This window comes from Meriones unguiculatus, chromosome 16 (assembly GCF_030254825.1).
Source record: "Meriones unguiculatus strain TT.TT164.6M chromosome 16, Bangor_MerUng_6.1, whole genome shotgun sequence".
Classification (NCBI taxonomy): domain Eukaryota; kingdom Metazoa; phylum Chordata; class Mammalia; order Rodentia; family Muridae; genus Meriones; species Meriones unguiculatus.
The window spans coordinates 3,845,774-3,866,496 of NC_083363.1; the positions used below are offsets into that span (position 1 = coordinate 3,845,774).

The 20,723-nt window shown below is 48.3% G+C and overlaps 1 protein-coding gene across 3 annotated transcripts in view; it reads right to left on the reverse strand.

Annotated features, from left to right (window-relative positions):
• Window positions 1–20,723, reverse strand: part of Ilrun (inflammation and lipid regulator with UBA-like and NBR1-like domains) — a 64,673-nt gene that overhangs the window by 22,804 nt on the left and 21,146 nt on the right. For 2 of the 3 annotated variants that reach the window (XM_060369154.1, XM_021630074.2), the window contains exons 2-3: window positions 15,194–15,348; window positions 7,130–7,327 (exon numbers count right to left, since the gene is read on the reverse strand). In XM_060369154.1, coding sequence (XP_060225137.1) covers window positions 7,130–7,327; window positions 15,194–15,348 — 353 coding nt within the window. The remainder of the gene's footprint in view (window positions 1–7,129; window positions 7,328–15,193; window positions 15,349–20,723) is intronic. The other variant, XM_021630077.2, reaches the window with a different exon arrangement.

Sequence of the window (20,723 nt, forward strand, 5' to 3'; positions counted from 1 at the left end):
GGGTTTGCTATCAGACACGCGTGTTGCAAGGACAGCAGGCGACACCACAGTAACGGACACTTGGCGGAGAGGAACAGTGCCCTCGAACCATCCAGTCACCCAGGATGAGCGAGTGCAGCCGTGTAAAGAAAAGACAGCAAATAAATTCAACCAGCAAATGAAAACAAAGCATTCCAGGCCAGACTGTTTATATCAAGAGATCTAGAAAATTTCTTTTAAAATGTACCATTACATTTACCTGTGTGTGTGTATGTGCATATATGGACACACGTGTCATGGCCTCCATGTAAAAATCAGATGATGTCTTACAGGAGTCGACTTCTCTTTCCACCACTGAAGGAGATTCAATCCAATCCTGTAGGCTGACTCAGACTCTTTGGCTTGAGGGCAAGCACCTTTCCCTGCACAGCCATCTTGCCAGCCCAAGGTCTCTTAATAATCTTATCAAAACTTGGTATAGCTAGGCACGGTGGCACAAACCTTTAATCCAGCATTTGGGAGGCAGCTGGGTGTATGTGAGGTTGAGGTCAGTCTAGACTAAATATTGAGCTCCAGGACAGCCAGATATACATGGGGAGACCTCATCTCCAAACAACAACAAAATAACAAAACAAAAGGCCAGTAATTGGTACAGGCATGTGGATCTGTTGAGAAGCAGCCTTCTAGGTTCTTTCTTGTGACTGGCTCTCAGGGCTCTCCCCACCCTAGCCCCATGACCACACAGTGTAGCGCATAAGGCTTGACATCCCTTCTTAGGGCTGCTGGACTCCTTCTCTAGCCATAGTTCCCGTAAAGGCATTCAGTACTCTGTGGGTGCTAGGCCCCACCATCGAGGTCTCCCCAAGGCCCACTGCAGAGAATGGACCGGCTTCTTATTTGGGACCTCCATTTTCTCATTCATGGCCACAGGGATGGAGGCTCCTCCCAGGCCTTCAGTAATGTGGTCAGTCACCACTGTGGCTCTTCAAACAACGAGGAAGCAGCCAGTCCAGCTCGGCTAATACTAGCTTCCCATGCTGACCTGGCAGAGGAGGCAGCCCAGGCTTCTGTGTGCTAGACTGGAGCCCTGCCTACTGTCGCACCCTGTAACCTAAGCAGGCTTCAGCAAGCAAGATACCAGCAGGAGCTGGAAGAGCCTCTCCCTTCTCACCGCATCACCACGCTGAGCTAGCTTGACCTCAGAATTGGGCCTTGCACCAAGTAGAAAATGAACACTCAGTGCTGTCCTCCCCACCAAAAAAATTGGTACAAAGTATTCGGAGTGGATCTATCCTACAAAGCAAGCCACTGGCCAGCCACATAGTGAAATAAACAGAACGCACCGCCAAGCATGTTTTAAGTACATGTTAAGCTTCATCTACTTGGCGTGTGCACGTGGGTGTGCTAGTTCACATGGTACTTGTGAAGGTTAGAGGACAACTTGCAGGAATGGGCTCTCTTACCGCTGGGAGCCAGGGCACATGACTCAGGCTGTTAGGCTTGGTGACAAAGGTCTGTTCCCACAGGCCATCTCACCAGCCCACACTAAATATTTAAAAAACCCTAAGTCTTAGGTCACACATAAGGTCTCTTGACTAAACATTTCTAATTTCAAAATATAAGAAAAAGAAACTACAGAAAGAAAAAGGAAAAACTGACTTTAGTGCTATTAAGCCAATGCCTGACTCAAGCCTTCTAGACCACAACAAAATAAAGGGCGAGTAAACCCCCCAAGCAGCCGGATGAGGAAGCGGGCAGAACCCACATGTTCCCACACGTTCCCAGCGGGCATGACATCGCTGACTAGGGCCAAAGCTTCTTCTTGGCATTCCCTTTGCACAGTAAGAGGCACAAGCTCTTTCGAGACAAAGCAGAGCCGGTGTGCTGCACACACCTCCATCCCAGCAGAGGCAGGCACATCTCTACGCCTTGGAGAGCAGCCTGGCCTACACAGTTGAGTCCCAGGACAGCTAGGCTACACAGAGAGGCCCTGTCTCAAAAAACAACCACACCAAAAAAAGGCAGAAGAGAGAATGAGCTAATTCCTAACTGGAGTCTGTTGGCACTGGCAGAGAAACTCACTCAAGTACCACGTGGCAGGTGTCAGCCGCCACTACAGGACAGGCTGCAGGCTGTCCTGTCCCCGCAACCCCACCTTTAGTCTCAAGGCTCACAGGGTTAAACCTGAGGGAACCGTTGAATTCTGAGCATATTTCAGGTATATAAACTACATCAAAAAGCCCCATGTACTGACTCAGCTCAGAGGTGTCTCAAGAGCATAAGCATGAGCTGCTGTGTAGCAGACACTTATGGTTTACTGCAGAGGTTCTGCCTGCCTCCTAGCTGCAGAGAGCCTCGCTACCCTGATCAGGGACAAGAAGACAGAAGGGTACTTACTAAGAAACTCCCATTGCAAAATAACTCAGCAAAACTTTGCAGGCATTCACATTTGAATTCTTCCTTCCCAACTTTTAACAGTTTCTGAATTGAGGCTGCATCACACATTCAATGTGCTCATTCTGACAGGTGGATAGCTGCCTCTGAGTCAAGGCAGCTGGATTTGCACAGTGAGTTCCAGGACAGCCAGGGCTACACAGTGAGACCCTGCCTGGACAAACAACAAAACAGATACAAACAGCTCGTAAGTTCAAAGGGAACTACCACAACCTTAAATTCAGAGCCCTGGACTCTCGTGTTGGCAAGGTCACTCTGCTACCCAGCGGGGATGGTGCTGGGAGATGGGGTGGGTCACACTGCTAATCCCAGGCCTGGAGAGGCAGAGCATGTGCAGCAGCAGACAGGCTGATCTCTGTGAGTCCCTGGCCAAGCTGGTCTCATAGTGAGTTCCAGCTGAGTTAGGAGTCCATAACAGACCCTGTTTAAAAACCAAAACAAACATCCTCACAACACGGTGGTCCTCTTCCCAACTCCTTCGTGGGCAGAGACTGGGGCACAGTGAAGTAACCACAGAAGAAATGGTGCTGACATCACACCTGAGCTGCTCAGCTCTGTGACAGTGAGGCTTGATGTTGCTACACTGCCCCATACAGAAGATGGCTGCTTCAGGAGACTGGCCTTTCCAGTCATGGAGGATCCTAACACATCCATCTGCATTTTGGAGGGTTGTCTGAAAAATGCCAGTGTTAACGCTAAATCTATTTTATTTGTTGAGACTGTAATCTAACTGCAGCCTTTCCTCTCTGCAGTGCGGCCATCTCACACAGTGCGGCCATCTCACACACCGCCTTTGACGCAGACCTGGCGGGACACAACCACCTTGTGGCAGCCCACTGGCCTCCTCCTCTGAAGCTGAAGCAGGTAGCCTCAGAAAAAGACTTAGATTTTCCATTATTTACAACTCTAAGTGTCCCTCTAAAACACTTCTTTCAGACAAGCCTCAACAGTTTTTGTCTTCAAAAACTTTTTGTCGTCAATTCAAGGGTTGCTCCTCAACACTGAGCAGCTTACGGGGAAGATGTCTAGAGAAAATTAACGGGAATTTTTCCGTCTGAGGAGACAGCTCAGAGGTTAAGAGCACTGGCTGCTTTTGCAGTGGACTGGCTGGTCGCGGTCCCCAGCACCCACCCTGAGGCTCACTGCCACCTGTAAGTCCATGGAGATCCGACGTCCTCTCCTGGCTTCTGAGAGTACAGGCACACACAGCGCACCTACACACATACAGGCCAAAGCAAGGTGGGGTGGGGTGGAGAGACAGACCGGATCTCTGTGAGTTCCAGGACAGCCAAGGCTACAAACAAACTAGGAGCCTGTCTTAAAAACCACCAAGCCAAAAAGAATGCATGTATTCTGCTTTTCCCGAATGGATTTAAAATAATTATACTTACTTATTGCGCATGTGTGCTGCATGCATGTTGCTGTGCTGCTGTGCTGCAGCGTGTGGAGGCCAGAGAGCTGACAGGAGCTGGGTCCTCCCTTCCCGAATGTGGGCTCTGGGTACAGAAACCAGCTCACTGGCTGCAGGCACTTCCCCACTAAGCCATCTTTCTTGCTTAAAAAGAGATGTTCTACGGGAGGGGTTAACATGTAAAGCAGCGCCTAGGACATGGCCCACACACTAATCCCAGCACTTGGCAGGAAAAAGGGAGCGTTCCAGCCTACCCTGGGCTACAGTGAGAAAAAGGGCAGGAGCTGGGAGAGGCACCAGGCAGAAGAGCAGACAGCTGGAGACTGCAGATTCGGACGGCTGCGTGGAGAGAGCAGGCTTCTTTAAAACCATGAGCATCTAGGGATGTTAAGAAGGAAGGAAAGCCTCACATCACGTGACTAGTGGAGCTGCGTTACAAAACCAAGGAACTGGAAGAAGGCATGGCTTCTCACACGGAGCGCCCAGCACGTCTCCTAACAAATGGCACACACTGTGCCCGCAAAGCCTGGGAAGGGAGGCTCCCGAATGTTGCGGAAGTGCTGCGTGTGCACAGGGTACGCCCTAGTGAGCAGGGGCTGCAGTCTGAATCTGAGTGTGCCCCGCCAGCTCGGGTCTGTGCGCTGACCCTCACTTGGTGGTGCCTGCCTGTGACATGAACTAAGGATGTGGTCTGAGGGTCAGTCTGCTTCACCTCTGCTTAAGCCGAGAGGTGGACAAGATGGCACCAAAAGCTCCAGCACTGTGGATAGAGCTGCCCAGCTGTCAGTCTTTCCTACCACGACCGACGGGCACCTTCGGAAACAGCAAGGAAAATACAGCACTAACCCCTGCAGCTGCCTCGTCAGAGAGCAAGACAGTAACTAACATAGCCACCCCACTCCTAAGGTCTCATCTCCAAACAATGGCATTCACTTTAAAGCTTTACTTGGCTGCAGTATGTGTGTGCAGAGCAAAGACAAGCCAAAACCAAACCCCACCACACACACACCTCTAACCATAGCACTTGGAAGGCTCAAGTAGAAAAAGATCACTATAAGTCAAGGGCAGCCTGGGCTACATCGAGAAATCCTGTTTCAAAACAAAACAAAATTTAAAGAGACATAAAGTAAAAGCCTTACTGCAAGCAAAATGGGGCAAGCATCTGTAACCTGAGCATTTGGTAGTGGGAGGTATAGTTCAGTGCTGGAGTTAGAGGGGTGGCTCAGTGGTTAGGAACGTGTATTGCTCTTGCAGAACCTTGGGTTTGATTTCCAGCACCTACGATGACGCTCACAACTATGTGCAGTCCCAGTTCCAGGAGACCTGACACCTCTCTACCTCCCAAGGGTGCACGCACATGGTCCACATAAATATACTCAGGCACACACACCCACACATAAGATTAAGTATCTTTAAAAAAGAGTTCAGTTCTGTGCCAGCCAGAGTTATATGCAGTTCTAATAGCCTGAGCTACAAACGCATGCGCGCACGCACATACACACCCCCCCATAGACCCCAGCTAAAGAAGACATGGTTTGTGGAGGAGCCAAGGATACAGCTCACTGGCAGATTATTTGTCTAGCATGCAAGAAACCCTGGGTTTTACCCCCAACACAGGGGAAAGGGAGAAGAAAGGGGGAGGAGGAGGAAGAAAAAGACAAAATTGGCAAGGGGTGCTGTCACAGGCTTGTAATCAGAGCCCTCGGAAGCTGGAGGCAAAAGGGTCAGAAGGTCATTGGTCACTCTTAGCTACTACATAGGCATCTCAGAATAGTCTGGGCTACGCCATACCCTGTCTCAAAGAGGCAGGGGGTGCTGGAGTGCTGCATCCTCCTGTAATTCAGGCTCAGAGATCCAGCGCCCTATCCGGTTTCCAAAGGCACTACATGCTGGCAGAATACAGACATTCAGGCAAATGCTCATCCACACAAAACAGGGGAGGGACTGGGAAGGAACAAGTGAATTTTCTTGGGAGGTAAGGAGGGTAGGAAAGGGGAAAGCAATGGTGGAAGGTGGCAGCGTTAGGCCGAGAGGGAGAGCAGAAATCTGCTGGAAAGAAAGACTTCAGACAATGAGGACACAGAGACAGGACTCTGGCATCTCTGGAAATGCCGGTAGGGGTGGGAGTTGGCCAGGCTGAAAGGTGCTTTCATCTTTTGCCAAGGAATCTGCCTCTATTACAGGAGGCACAGGCAGAGCAATGATGCCATGTAAGCATGACAAAACATTCTTTCTACTATTACATCTTTCAGACTAAAACTATTCAAAGTTTCCATGGGCTGAATATGAGAACATTACTTGCAGGGTGAATGAGGTAATACCAAAGGCCTCACTCACTCCCAGCCAAGAACTTCCCCATAGGGCAAAGGTAAAGTAGAACAGGAATTGGCCTGTGAGTAAGAAGGGTGGGGAGAACAATTGACCATCGAGGGTTTTGCCCAATCACCAAGGGAGGTGGTTAGTGGGGAGGAAAGTTTTTTTCTGGGATATTTTAAAGTCCCGTCCTATAGAATACTCAGGTGCTCTGCCCATGATCAGTTGAAACAGAGACTTAAGGTTCTGAAAACAGGCCCTGGAGCCTCAGGCGGCTGAGGTCAGCAGGCCCAGTGGAGCTCGCCTCAGAGGAGTGACTGATGGCTGGGCTGCAGCTGAGCAGAGAGGACAGGAGGGTGAATGCCAGGCGGCTGCCCCTCACTGGGCGGCACAACGAATAGAGCATGGCCTGGGTTGCAGAGTGTGCATCACTGTTTAAAAAGTGAGGCAGTGCTGGGGGGGGGGGCAGAGCAGGCAGATCTCTGTGAGTTCAAGGCCAGCCTGGTCTACAGAGTGAGTCCAGGACAGCCAAGGTTACCCAGAGAAACCCTGACTCAGAAAAAGAAAAAGAAAAAAAGCGAGGCAATAAGAGGGTAAGAGGTGTTGTAGTTGAACAAGTCCCCAGGATTAGAGAGCACCCACAATTTGTACACTCTCTGATGTACCTGACTTAGGTCTAGGGATGGCCTTTTGACAGCACCTATGGATTACACAGCAAGGCCAGCATCCCAGTAAATGAGTGTCTATAATGCCAAGTAGCTCTCTCACACATCACCAAAGCCTAAATTTCTACAACAAAAAGAAGCATAGCAGACAGGCCCAATTTGTCATGAATTCTGTGGCATTTACTGGCATGGCTACACAGGCCGTGCAGGTACTACATCGTGTCTAAAGGCTGTGTGAGCAATGCTGTGGAGCTTCTGAGGTGCTGCCTTGCCTCCTCTGCCCTGGCGTGCGTTAGAACACACTCACCTCCATAGTAGAGTCCCGTAGCAGTGCACATCCGCCACTGTCCCTGATACATCCCTGCTCTGCTGGGGCTGCACATCTGCACGCTGACATCTGCGACCTCTTGGGGCTCAAGCGATCTCACCATCACCATGTTCACATGTCCAAACTGGTCGCCCCCGACATACTTAAGACACACACCTGGAGGCCAGGCCTCAGCCCCTGAGTTCAGGCGAAAAGGAAAGAACATCAGGTCAGTCGTCCAGTGCTGGAGTTTCCCGTCAACTGTGCAAGAGCCCTCTTCACACACATGCGCAGGTCTACCCGCATAGCCCTGAGCAACCCACTGTCTTGTGCCACTCAGCAAAGGAAGTGTGAGGGCGGGAGATGGTTCAGTGAGAAGTGGCACTTCCCTGGAAGCTTGATGAACTCAATTTGACTCCTGGAACTCACAACAGAGAGAGACAATCATCTCCCACAAGCTGCCCTTCTGCAGAGCACACACATGCGCGCACACACACTTTAAATGTTTTTTTAAAAATAATTTCTTTTTATTTTAAGTGAACTGGTGTTTTCCTGCATGTGTGTCTGTGTGAGGGTTTTGGATCTCCTAAAGCTGGAGTCACAGACCACTGTAAGCTGCCGTGTGGGTGTTGGGAACTGAACCCAGGACCTCTGGAAGAGCAGCCAGTGCTCTGAACTGCTGAGCCACCTCTCCAGCCCCTAAATGAATGTTTTAAAATAGGAATTGTGAGAAATCAACCTCTGGCCAAAAGTATACTTTTATTAAGTTGGCAAATGTCACTGGCAAAATCATTCCTCAAGATCTGTGTCAGCTGACCTGAAAAAAGGCCACGTGTTGCTGACTCCCAGGAGCCCAAGAATGCCCAAGGAGAGTCCATGGAGAGGAAGGCCAAGCCTACACCTGGGAGAAAACTCTTTCTCTACCAAAAGGAAACATGCAGCCACTTCACTTGAATTTTTAAAGCAAAAACACGGCCAGGTTTGGTGGTACAAGCCTGTAATACCAGCATTCAGGAGGCTGAGGCAAGAGTGTTTTGAGTTTGTGGGCAGCCTGGTCTACCATAGCAAGTTCCAGACCACCCTAGCCATCCCAGGAGCCTTCATTTCAAAACAAGGAAGGAACAAAGCCTGTTTACAGTGTTTCCTAGAGACAAAAGGAGGAGACATTCACGGAATGCTGTCTCTACTCTAGCACTTAAAAGCGCTATACAGACAGGGCGATAGGTCAGTCAGTAAAGCGCCTGCTCTCTAAGCACGAGAAACTAAGTTTGAGCCCCAGAACCCATGTACAAGAGGCTGGTAGGGGGTGGGAGATGGTTCAGCAGTTACAGTACCTGCTGACCAAGCAAGAGGACTACCGTTCAAATCCCCAAAGCCAGGTAAATGCTACTTAGTTACAGCAGTCCTCCTGCAATTTCAGTCTCAGAAGAAAGGAGATCCTCAGAACAAGCTGGCTACCAAGATGGTAAGACAAAAGAACCTGCTTCAAAAAAACAACATGGAAGAGCAGTGGATATAGGTTCCCAACATCAACCTAGAATCTCTGTTAGAATGTGTACATGTGCTCCCCACATATGCACACCCACACAAAAACATACATACACATGCATGTACAGCAAACACATGAAAAAATTAATATAAAAGGCCAGGTGCAGTGGTATGTGCTTGCAATACCAGTTACAGCCCGAGAAGACAGGGGATCAGCCAGCCTTCCTGGCAGGTCACACTTCAGTAAAAACAGCAGACAGTTCCTGAGGCCGTCCTCTGGCTTCCACACACACCCAGTTCATTGCCTGATTTATCTTCTGGGATCTGATAAACTACCCAGGGGCTCATAACACTGTTTAGGTCTCAGGTTCAAATAATGAGGGGGGAAATCCAAAGGATGGTGACCTCTCATGTAAATGCAAAGGATGGGCATGGAACCCAGAGCTTCAGCAGCCACGCCTTCCTTTCCTGTAACTGCCGAGGCTGTGTGGCTTGTGCTCTTGTGTAAACTGAAACTGTGATGTGTACATCAAAATGAGGGTCTAAATGCCAACTCATCAAGTGCTATAGGCAGCCACAAATGCCTGCATGTGATCTTTCCTGTGAAACAGCTCTAACGTGCACTCAGCGATACTGCCCCCTTTAGTTTTATAAAGACTTGTTTTTGGTTTTGTTTTGATTTGGTTTTTTGAGACAAGGTTTCTCTGTTGTAGTCCTGGTTGTCCCAGAACTTAGTATGTAGACCAGCTGGCCTCAAACTCAGAGACCCTCTGCCTGTCTCCAGAGCACTGGGATTCAAGGTGTGCCTAAGGTACTCCCTCTCTTAAAAGTGGCCCATCCCTGCCATAAAACAATGAGCACTACAAGCCTGGGGTGCACTGTAGGAAACACTATCTTTAAAAAGGTGGTGGTGGGGGAGAGAATGCACACCACTCTGATGGAGGACAGAGCTTAGCTCTAGAACCCACAGGGTAGATCACAACTGCCTTTAACTCCAGCTCTGCACGCGATCTGACCACCTCAGGCTAAAAAACACACAAACCCACACTCAGACACATCTATGCACAACTTAAAAATGAAAAAACCTTTAAAGATAAAACAAATAACAACAAAACAAACCATCAGTAACCCTGCCAGAAAGGCAAGTGGCACAGGCCTTCCAGAAAGTGAGTTTTTAAAAGACGGCTTAACCCAGGAGCTGAGGGCCGCTCTAGGCAACAAAACAAGGTGTAAAACAGGCTGCCCGCCAACTGCCCCCTCAAGTTAATAGTCTAGAGGACAGCCAGGGTTGACGAAAGTGGCCGGCATCACGTGGAAATGCTGCCTCTCCATGGGCCTGGTACAGTTGACTTCTCTATGGGGGTCTGATACAGCTTACTTGCTGCAGGTCAAGAAAAAAAGCAGGTGACATGAAGTGCCTTAGAAAATGTCAGTCTCATTAAAGATCAAGATCCAAGGAAGGAATATCTCTCTCAAACACACACACACACACACACACACACACACACACAATGTCTGTTAGTACAAAAATCCAAGTAGTATATATATATATACATATATATATATATATTTTTTAACTTCTAAGAAAAGAAGGCTAGCCGTCTCAAGACTATGGGTGTGAGACTTGGCTTCCTGGCCAGACAAGCCTCAACGGCTCGACCCAGGTCTCTCAGCTACAAACAGTACAGTGTTATACTACAAAAACACACACCAAAGGAGTAACATTTCATGGTTTTGGTAGGCTCCTCCTCTTTGGGGACGCTCCTGCTAACTGAGCCTGTTCAATGTAGTGCATGAAGCACCTCTTAAAGAAAAAAGTGGAAGAGGTGTCTCCTCTCAATTCCAGGGCGCAATGCTGTCAGTGGGAAGACCCGGGCATCATCAACTTTCTGAGCTGATGTGCGCTTCTACTTCTCGTAGTCACAATGCTGGGACAGGTAGATCTGACAAGGTATAGACTGGGACCCTCAGCTGAACATGGGGGCACATGCCTCAATCCCACATTGAAGAACAGGCAGAGGGATCACAAGCTCAAGGCTAACCCAACTGCACAACAGGATGCCGTCTCCAAAGTGCATCCCCTATGCTGCAGAGAAGGAGGAAGACTGAGAGCCATCTGGACCTGAAATCTGAGAAGTCTTACAGGACTCCAAATTAGGTCCCCATGACAAACTGGATAGGTCTTTCTAGAACAAAAGAATGACTCATATGTGTTTTATGACTTTGGAAATTAAGTTCCAAATAAGGTAGCAATGCTCTGTTACCACAGAATATCACTTTATTAAACAAAACAAAACAAACAACTACTACCCCATCATCCTGTCATGTGCCAATTTTGAGATAATAGCACCCCCAAAATCAGAACAAAGGCATCCAGTAGCTCCAAAAAGCCTGGACACGACCACAGGCCTGTGGCTCCATGTGTGGACATGTGTGGACCGTGTCCATGTCGTGCGGAAGACAAGCCTCCCTGGGGGACTCTACTCCCCGGAGACAGCCCTCCCCACACCCAGCAAGGCAACTACAATATGCTGACATGTGATAACTGAGCACAGGGAAGTATCTTCTCTGCAATCAGCCTGAAAAAAGGGGACAAAGTTGCCTGTTTTAATGATCTGAATAAAGAAAACAGGGTGGGGAGGGATGGCAGCCACCGATCAGTCTCATCATCCCAGTTACACAGTGACACCACATCTCGGGAGGGAGGGGAACAATTGTTCTTTCAACTCCTTCCCAAAGTCTAGTTTCGTTTTCATTTCTATGAAGCTCTAAAATACAAACAACTGTGAGCACACTCAAGCCACAGCTCATGTGACAGTCACAGCTGTGCAGCATCCATAAGAAACTACAGCCAGTGTAGCTGAGCCTGTATTAGAAAGACTAAGAAGCTGTAAGTTGATGACAAAAAGCTGACTGCTCACATTTTTTTTTTTTTTTTAATTTTAGAGTGCACATGCGTGCTGGGGAATGACCCAGGCCTTGTGTTCAAGGTACACTCTGCTAGCTAACTTACATGAGCATCCAGCCCTACTCAGTCTTCACTGCTTCAATCCTAGATGTGTGCATCTACACGGCTAAATGTCAAGGCTGATCTGAAAGTATATGATGCTTAAACTCTGGGGAAGCTGGTTTCCGGGACCTCTACATGCAGAATCATTACGTAGCTCACCTGCTGTCTGGCACCTAAAGCAAGAGGCGCCATGACAGCTACTATGCATCTAACCCTCTCAGGGAGCACCTTCTCCAGAAGCAGGCATGAGTGACAGTCAGAAAGCAGAAGTGGCTTGTGTCTACTCTACTTCTACACTAACACCGTTTCCTGAAGACACAGGCAATAACTCAGCCCTCTGCAGCCCCTCGTCAGACGCAAAGTCTCAGGCTGCAGGGATAAAGTTATACTGTACCAGCTTCAGCTGTAGAAGAGTGAAACCTGTTTGTGCATGGTACCTTGAAGGATAAAATCTCACTCAATCCCAACTGACACATGAGAACTGCCCTTCACACAGACGTCCTGCGAGCCAACAGCAGCAACCTCAAGTTTTGGGTCGGGAAAAAGGGAGGCTTTGGGTCTCTGACCTGCTATGAAAACCATTAGACAGCCCCCCACATCTGCAGGGCTATCGACTGCACAAAGCAACCAGCTACTCCACAACAATGTTTGTTATGGTCTGGGGACATGGTCTGGGGACATGGTCTCTGCCTGCCTGCCTGCCCCTCCCCACCTTCTCTAGCTCAGCCTGGTGCCCAATACCTTCAACTTTCTGTCTTCAAAGTATTGGACTAATAGCACACTCTGGCTTCCCTGGCCTCGTAACCACAGCCCTGTGGCAGGCTAGCGTGGCACATGTCTCTAACCCAGACTGAGGTGGCCTCATGAGGCAGGAAGACTGCACACTTGAGGCTAGTCTGGCTACAAGGAGAGACCCTGTCTCAAAACAAAGCCCCAAATAAATAATTGGGTGGGCAAACTCTGAGCTGTAGGCCAGGCAGAACTGTATGGTAAGACTTTGTCTCTAAATAAACAAATGGCTGGTGAAGGGGCCGAGAGGGTAGGTAAAAGGTGCCTGTCTAAAAGCTATAAACAGTCCAATACCCACGACCCACACACTGACAGGAGAGATGAGGCATCACTCGTGCTGCTGCAACACAAAATAAATAAAAACATGAATTACGAGACTAGAGAGATGGCCCAGAGGTCCCAGGGTTAATTCCCAGCACCCACATGGTGGCTCAGAACTCTCTGTAACTCCACCTTAGAAGATGAGACCCTTTTCCAGCCTCTTTCAGCATCAAGCACCCAAACATACAAACAGCCACACATACCAATTTATTTTTAAACTTACTAAAGGACTCACATATTTTTCAGATATTTTTTACTTTTGTAAGTATGTAAGGCATTGGCTTAATCTTAAATCAAACTTTTGAATAAATCAGTTTTCAAACAAATTTCACTCAAAATGATTTTCAGAAACTGTACAGTGGCATACGCTTGTATTTCAGCACTTGGGAGGTAAAGCAGGAAGATCTCGTGAGTCCCCACCGTTCAAGTAAAATCGGGGCTGGGGTGGCAGGGCACACCTTTAACCCCAGCATTCAGGAGGCAGAGGCAGGTGGATCTGAGTTCAAGGCTAGCCTGGACTGCAGAGCTAGTTGGACAGCCAGGGCTACACAGAGAAACAGAAACCCTGGCTCAAAAAACCAAAAAGAAAGAAAGAAAGAAAAAAAAAAAAAGAATCAACAGAAAACCACTTTTTAATTTGAAAACATGTTTAGTCTGTAATACTAGGTGCATAATTCTGAGATCATGAAAAGGAGCTGACCTGGAAAATTTTTTAAGTGAAAAGAAATTAAGCAAATAAAAAGCCAAACAAAACAAAAACAGAAACCCAGAGTTTGGCTGAGAATTTAAAGAAAAAACAGAAACCAGAAAATGTGAGATTTTCCTGTGTCACCATGTACCTCCAACTACCAAAGCGCCACTGTGATGAGCAGGGAGGAAGAGGGCTCAGGAAAGATCAGCTACCCAGCTGCTCCCACAGTGTTTAGTCAGCTACCTCAACTCTCCTAGGAGTCTCTGGACTATGACAGGAAAGGGGGTTCTCGTATGAAATTCTAGTGTAAAGCAGGCAGGCAGGAGGACTGCCGGGTGTCAGACAGAGGCCAGGCTGGGCTCATTATCAGACAGACAAAGCAGGCTAGTCAGAGTCTCCTCATCACAATCAACTAAATTACAAAGAGGAAACTGAGGCAAAAAACAAAAAAGGTTGTTGTTATTATTATTATTATTATTTTTGAGGTCTACTTGGGTCCTATGAGTTTCATGTCACCTCACATCAAACTGCCATGATAGACAGGGCACGGCACACAGCTCAGCCCCAGCTGAATGGCACTTTTGGCCACGCTTTTCAGTCTTCATTACTAACCACATAAACACGTTCAGCCAGGACGCTCGATTCTCCATCGGCGAGACAAAGACACAAAGCTTAAAGCCGTTAACAGGCGGGGGTGGACAGACATGTTCAGGTTCCACTGTCAGAGGACCATGTAACTCACTGACCCACAAGTCAGACCAAGGCACTCACTGAACTGCCATCTAGTGTTCGTTTCTGTGTCGGGACGGGTCTCACTGTGCAGTGCTGGCTGCTTGGGATTCCAGTAAGTAGCCCAGGCTGCCCACACACCTGCAGCACCCCTTCAGCTGTGTGACGCCGTGCTAACTTACAGTGTGCGTCATTGGAAGGGTTCCTCTGAACACATGTGCACACTCCTTACCCTAGTTCTCTCGGTGCTCTAATCCCTCACAGACTTGCAGCACAATTTCAGAATACTGTGGCTGCACGGAAATGAGCTTCCAAGGAGCAGATGCCCACACCTCTTCCCAACTACCCTGGCTCTCTAGTCAAGGAGGCGCCCCCTCGGACCTGCCAGAGGACAGGGAGTGATGAGAGCAGAAAAGAAATTCCGCAGTAGAACTCCAGGTGGAGACAGTACCACACACGCCAACTTCCTAGTAGCAAATGAATATCAGCTTATATCTTGATGCAGCAAGAGACTACGGCTTCTTCCTAGTCTCAGATAGTTCGCTGGTGTCTGCTCATTGTGCTGGGACAAGAAAACGTTACATACTGTACATTTAAAAACTCAGCCACACTGGACGGAGGCGGCACATGCCTTTAATCCCAGCGCTCCAGGCACAGGCAGGTAGATCTCTTTAAGTTCGAGGCCAGCCTGGTCTACAGAGTGAATTCCAGGATAGCTAGAGCTACACAGAGAAATCCTGTATTGAAAAATGAAGAGAGAAAGAGAGAAAGAGAGAAAGAGAGAAAGAAAGAAAGAGAGAAAGAGAGAAAGAGAGAAAGAAAGAAAGAAAGAAAGAAAGAAAGAGAGAAAGAAAGGAGAAAGAAAAAGAGAGAAAGACGAAACAGAGAAAGAAAAAAGAGAAAGAGAAAAAGAAAGAGAGAAGAAGGAAGGAAGGAAAGATCTGCCTAAAATCAGACATAACCTCAAACATTCCCTTCTTATTCTAACTATATTAAAAAAAAAAAAATTCCGTGTAAAAACTGCTGTCAGACTCACCGGAATTCTGGATCCGCCATGTTTTTATAAACTGAGTGTCAGGAGGTATAGACTCCCCTTCTCCTATGGTGACGTCTTCCACAAAGGACATGGAGGGCACACTGATATTTGGGCTCTCAAAGTCATAATAGGCGCCAATTGCTGCTTGTAAGTTCCTACAGATAAAAGACAAAAGACTTCAGTACAGTTAGAGAACATTATCTGAACTGTTTAACCGAAGGAAACCCTTTCTCAGGGTTGGCCACAGAGCCAGAGGCGCCCACTACCAAGCCTTTAAAAGCCACTGATCACTGCTGAGAACAAGCGGAAAAGCAGAACCAACAAGCTTAATGTCACCCTCTCCTGAAGGTGTGCACAGAGGGCTAACAGGCCACTACCAACAAGAAGCACACATCCACAAAGACAGAAGAGCAGCAGCTTAGAGCTTCTCCAAGGCCAGGTGTGGTGGCACGAGCCTGGGACTCCAGGATTTGGGCAGAGGGAGGGAGGCCACCACTTTGCAACTGTTTTTAAAAGATCTTATTTTAATTGTACATAGGTGTATGTGTGCGCGCGCCTGTGTGCACACTGCAGGTGCCCACAGAGGCCAGATTTATCGGATCCCCTGGAGCTGGAGTTACAATAGTTGAGAGGCACCTGATGTGAGTGCTGGGAACCTGGGTCCCCCGAAGAGCAGCAAGTACCTGCTGAACCACCTCTTCAGCAACCTCCATAAATTAAAAATAAAGAGGGGAAAACAAGTTGGATGTGGTGGTTTGTGCCTTTAAGGGATCAAAGTGCCCAGCACTTGGGAGACAGAGGCAGGAGGATCTCTGTGAGGCCAAGGTCTGGCAGGTCTACACATGGAGTTCCAGGATACTTAGAGAGAACTTGTCTCCATCAGACAGAGTAAAACAAACCACAGACACCATTTACTTATTTATTGGGCATGCATAAGTAGGATGTGTGCACGCCATGGCACAGAGGTGGGGTCAGAGCACAGCCTGTGGGGGTCAGTTTTCTCACTCCAGCATGTGAGCTCTGCGGATCAGACCCAGGTCATTAGGCTTGGTGACAAGCATTCCCACCCCTGAATCATCTTGACAGCCGAAGTTCCACTTTTAAAGTACTCTAATTGATTATTATTATTTTTTTTTCCAAAAGAATCCACGTACATCAAACAGAAGATGCACTGTTCAATGGGAGATAAAGTATGCTCCCTCTTCTCCTGACACTGCCACACAAGAACAGCGCTCCTGCCAGGGCTCCGGACGCACACACTGTACAGACAGCATGAGCTCTCACTCCCCGGGCACACCGGCCTTATGAGCCGGGCACTAAGTCTGGAGGATGATTCTGTCACCTTTGTCAATAGTGAGTAGGCGCACTGTCTGCACAGCTGTGGTCACTGTAAGTAGTCCACTAGTTAACCGAGCAACTGCAGTGTTTCCAACCTCGGCTTTTCCAGAGGCCAACACCTACCACCCTGTCCATATGCACAGCATTTATGAATAAATTCATTACGTGGTTCTTAAAGGGTGTATCTGTATTTGCATTTTCATTGCTGGGAACAGATTTCCTTCCGTAAAAAGATGCACACCAATGCTAGCACTGCATGAACGGCAGCGCCTGCTTCCCTGCTGGATGACGGTCAGTGTTTCTTCACTGTGCTGGATTTCTGCCAACTTGAAAATAAAATCTCTCACTGACATTTTTAAATGCTATTCTTTTTGCTGGGTGTGGCAGTTCAAGCCTATAAGTATCCAGGAGCATGAGGCAAGAGGATTACAGTTTGTACCCAGTCTTACCTAAGTATGGAGACTGTTTCAAAAAAAAAATTTTTTTTTTCCTGTAAAAGAAGTGTCCACTTTTTCATGTTTAAAAGCTACTGGGGTGCGGGAGAAAGGCTCAGCGGCTAAGAGCACTTCTCACTCTTTTTCTTTTTTAAAATAATGTATTTATTTTATGTCCTTTGGTAGCCTGCATGTATGTCTATGTGAGAGTGTCAGATCTTGGAGTTACAGACAGTTGTGATCTGCCAAAATAAAAAAGGAAAGGAACAAAGCAAACTGCTACTTGCACCTTCTTTCTTGGAAGAGCCACCTGGCTAACTACTAAGAAGCCAAGCACATGATCCAGAGTCTTCCCCAACAGAACAGTGTCCTTTCAGGGCTGGCTCAGGTTGCCAGGGCCAGAAACCAAAAGCCACCAAGGCTGTTTCAATAAGCTACGTCCATCACAGAGATCAAAGGTATCTCTGGTAATATTAAGGGATTCTCTTGTCTCACATCAGTGAGCAAATCACCAGTTCCCATATCAGACAAAGAGCCAACCTGTATACTTCTCTGCAGAACGCGACTGCACTCCCGAGCCAGTGGGCCGCTTTTACCACGGGCAAGCACGGAAGGAAACAACTGCTCAATGGACACCCAGGAGCAGCAGATATTTTCTGGCTGGGGCCTCTGTGCTTGCTTTTCCAGGTGTTTGCAGCTGCCAGAAAAGCAGGCTATACTTAGAGCAAGCATCATGTGATGGTGGCCAGTCATACCAACCAGTAAGGCCTAGAGTTACGACACCAGCTGCCTGCCTATCCCATGTGCTTGATGAACTTGACATCGAGCAGACCCGGGCCAGGAGCCAAACTGCACCTGTTCCCTTACCGCTGTACAAAGACTTAGACTTCAGTCTTTCCAGCAGTTTCCTTTGCAGGTCACAATGAGCAAACCCCTAACTATGGGGCTTCCCAACCCTGAGGTGGCCACAGACAGACTTGGGAGCACATCAGCAATCAGCCCCATCCTTAAGGACTGAAGATCAAGTATGAGAAAAGAAGCCTAGCCTTCCATTTGCACATGTGGAAACATTCAGTAAAAGCTGTGTGGGTTTTTTGTTGTGTTTTATTTAGTTTTTTTTTTTTTTAAAGACGGATTTTCTGCCTCAAGCAACCCGTATTATCTCCTAGCTATAAAACCCAAATGGGAGGGCTAGTCTCTTGCACATTTGGACAATCAGCCACTCTCACAGCAGTCTGTCCCACCTATCCGTGAATGTGCCCTCAGGCCAGCCTTACTGACCCCTGGAAAAGGACCAAGGACCACTAACAAGCACAAAGTCCAGCTCCCTTATTAGGCAGACACACTCTCCCTCCTTAAGCCCCCCCCCCCGAATCCCAATTCATCACCCAGCTGAAGCAGGCAAAAGTACTTGCTCATCCATACCTGCTAGCACAGGTAATTCAGCCAGAGAAAGACCAACAGCCCTCCTAAAGCCCAAACTTAAAATGAAAATGTGAAGTGAAATGCCAACCAGAGGTGGGAGGGAGGTGACAGAGCCAAGGCCAGAAGCTGAGTGCGCCTCCAGACACAGTGGGGCACGCCTCCTCAGGCCCCAGCCTGGGCGGAGCAAGGCTAGATCAAACAGCTCAGCTTCAGTGGTGCGCTGCTGTCTCCAAACAGCACACTCGGCTGGGCTGTGGGGCGGCGAGAGAGGAGCACTGGCGCAGGCTGGCCTCCGCTCCCAGCATTCCTCAGTGCTGCTGTGCACAAACACTCCCAGCTAAAATCATCCTGAAGAACAAAGGACGCACTATCCCGGAAAACAGCACAGGACTCATGGGCAGTGGGGCGGGCAACACCGTAGATCCTCACTGTCTGAGAACTGTAGCCACACCGTGTCTCACTACCACACACAAAAAAGGTTCTTGTGGGCCTCAAACTCATAGAGACCCACCCGCTGGGACTGAAGATGTGTGCTACCATGCCTGGTGAACACAAAACGAGACGAAAACCAACTTTAAAAGAACACCACAGGGGCTAGAGAGATGAGGAAAAGAGCACTGGCTGCTCTTCCGGAGGTCCTGAGTTCAATTCCCAGCAACCACACGGTGGCTCACAACCATCTATATTGAGATCTGGTGTCCTCTTCTGGCCTGCAGGTGTACATGCAGGCAGAACAGTGTATGAATAATAAATAAATCTTAAAAAAAAAAAAAAAAGGAAAAGCCATCACAGGCCAAGTGTGAGGCACACACTGGTAACCTCAGCATCCGGAAGGCAGGGTCAAGAGAAGGAAAATCACAAATTCAAGGCCAGCCTGGGCTATCTAGTAAGATTATATAAAGAGGGGAAAATGGTTAAAATTGAAAGCATATGATTTTTTGAAGTGTTCACAAGAATGCAGGAGTGCAGCGCTGGAACAATGTGGGAATCAGAGGGTTCCCACCTGTGGAGCCCTGTCCTCCTTCAACACCATGTGGGTCCAGATACTGAACTCAGGTCATCAGGCTTGGAGCAAGCACTGGGCTGGAGACATGGCTCAATGGTTAAGAGCTGGCTGCTCTTCAGAGAATCCTGGTTCAATTCCTAGCACCTACTTTGTGGCTAACAGCCATCTGCAACTTCGGCCCAAGGGGACCCAACACCCTCTCCTCCTGTGTAGGCATACCGTGAGGGTGTGTGTGTTGTGGTGTTACACAGATTCAGGCAAACTCGCCATACACATTTAAAAACAATAATATACAAGAAATACACATATAAGCTAGGCATTGTGGTGCCCATCTGTAAGCTCAATACTTGGGAAGTAAGACAGAAGGATCAGGAGTTGTAAAGGGCCAGCCTCCATTAATCAAGTTCAAGACTAACTGGGCTAGCTGGCCAAGGTGGTGCATACCAGTAATCCCTGACTCAGGGAGGCAGAGGCAGGCAGGTTTTGTGAGTTTGAGGCCAGCCTACAACAAGCGTCCAGGACAGCCAAGGCTACACAGAGAAACCCTGGGAAAAAAAAATGAAAAAGGACTACCTAGGCCACATGAGACCCCACCTGCCCTCTCACTAAAGCAAAAGGAAACATCCAGCCAGACATGGCGGTTAGCATCTGTAATCACAGCACTGAAAAGGCTAAGGACTGTCAGGAATTCTGGGCCAGACTGGGTTACAAAGTAAGTTCTAGCTTACTACCCTCACCACAATACGAGACCCTGACAAACACACACACACACACACACACACACACACACACACACACAGGAAAGGAGAGAGGGTATGAAGGGAACTGGAGAGATGGCTCACTGGGTAAAGGCACTTGCTGCCAGGCCTGACGACTTGCGCTGCATCACCAGAATCCACACAGTAGATGGAGAGCTGCTTTCCTCACAAGCTCTCCTCTGACTTCCAGGTGTAGCCGTGGCTACCACGTATTCACACATGCATACAGGGAATCCAGAAGGGAGGGAGGGAAAAGAAAACAGAAAAAATACTGAAGAATTTAGGAAATACTTCTAAAGGGCAGAGCAAACAGCTCAGGGGCAGACTGCTCAATGTGCACCCACTAAGCATAAACAGAAGCATTCCAATGACATAATTCACAACTGTATGTGCAATCACAGACTGGCACCCACTAGCATGCTGTGATGCTCCTGGGGCTGTGGAGGAGATCCTTCACACCCCTCCCCCCGTGTGTCCTCTGCCCTCAGACCCCCATGCCAAGGCACACTGCAAAGGGAGAGCAAAATTAGTCCTCAGCAGACCTTCAAAAGAAACAACCCCAAGTTGTC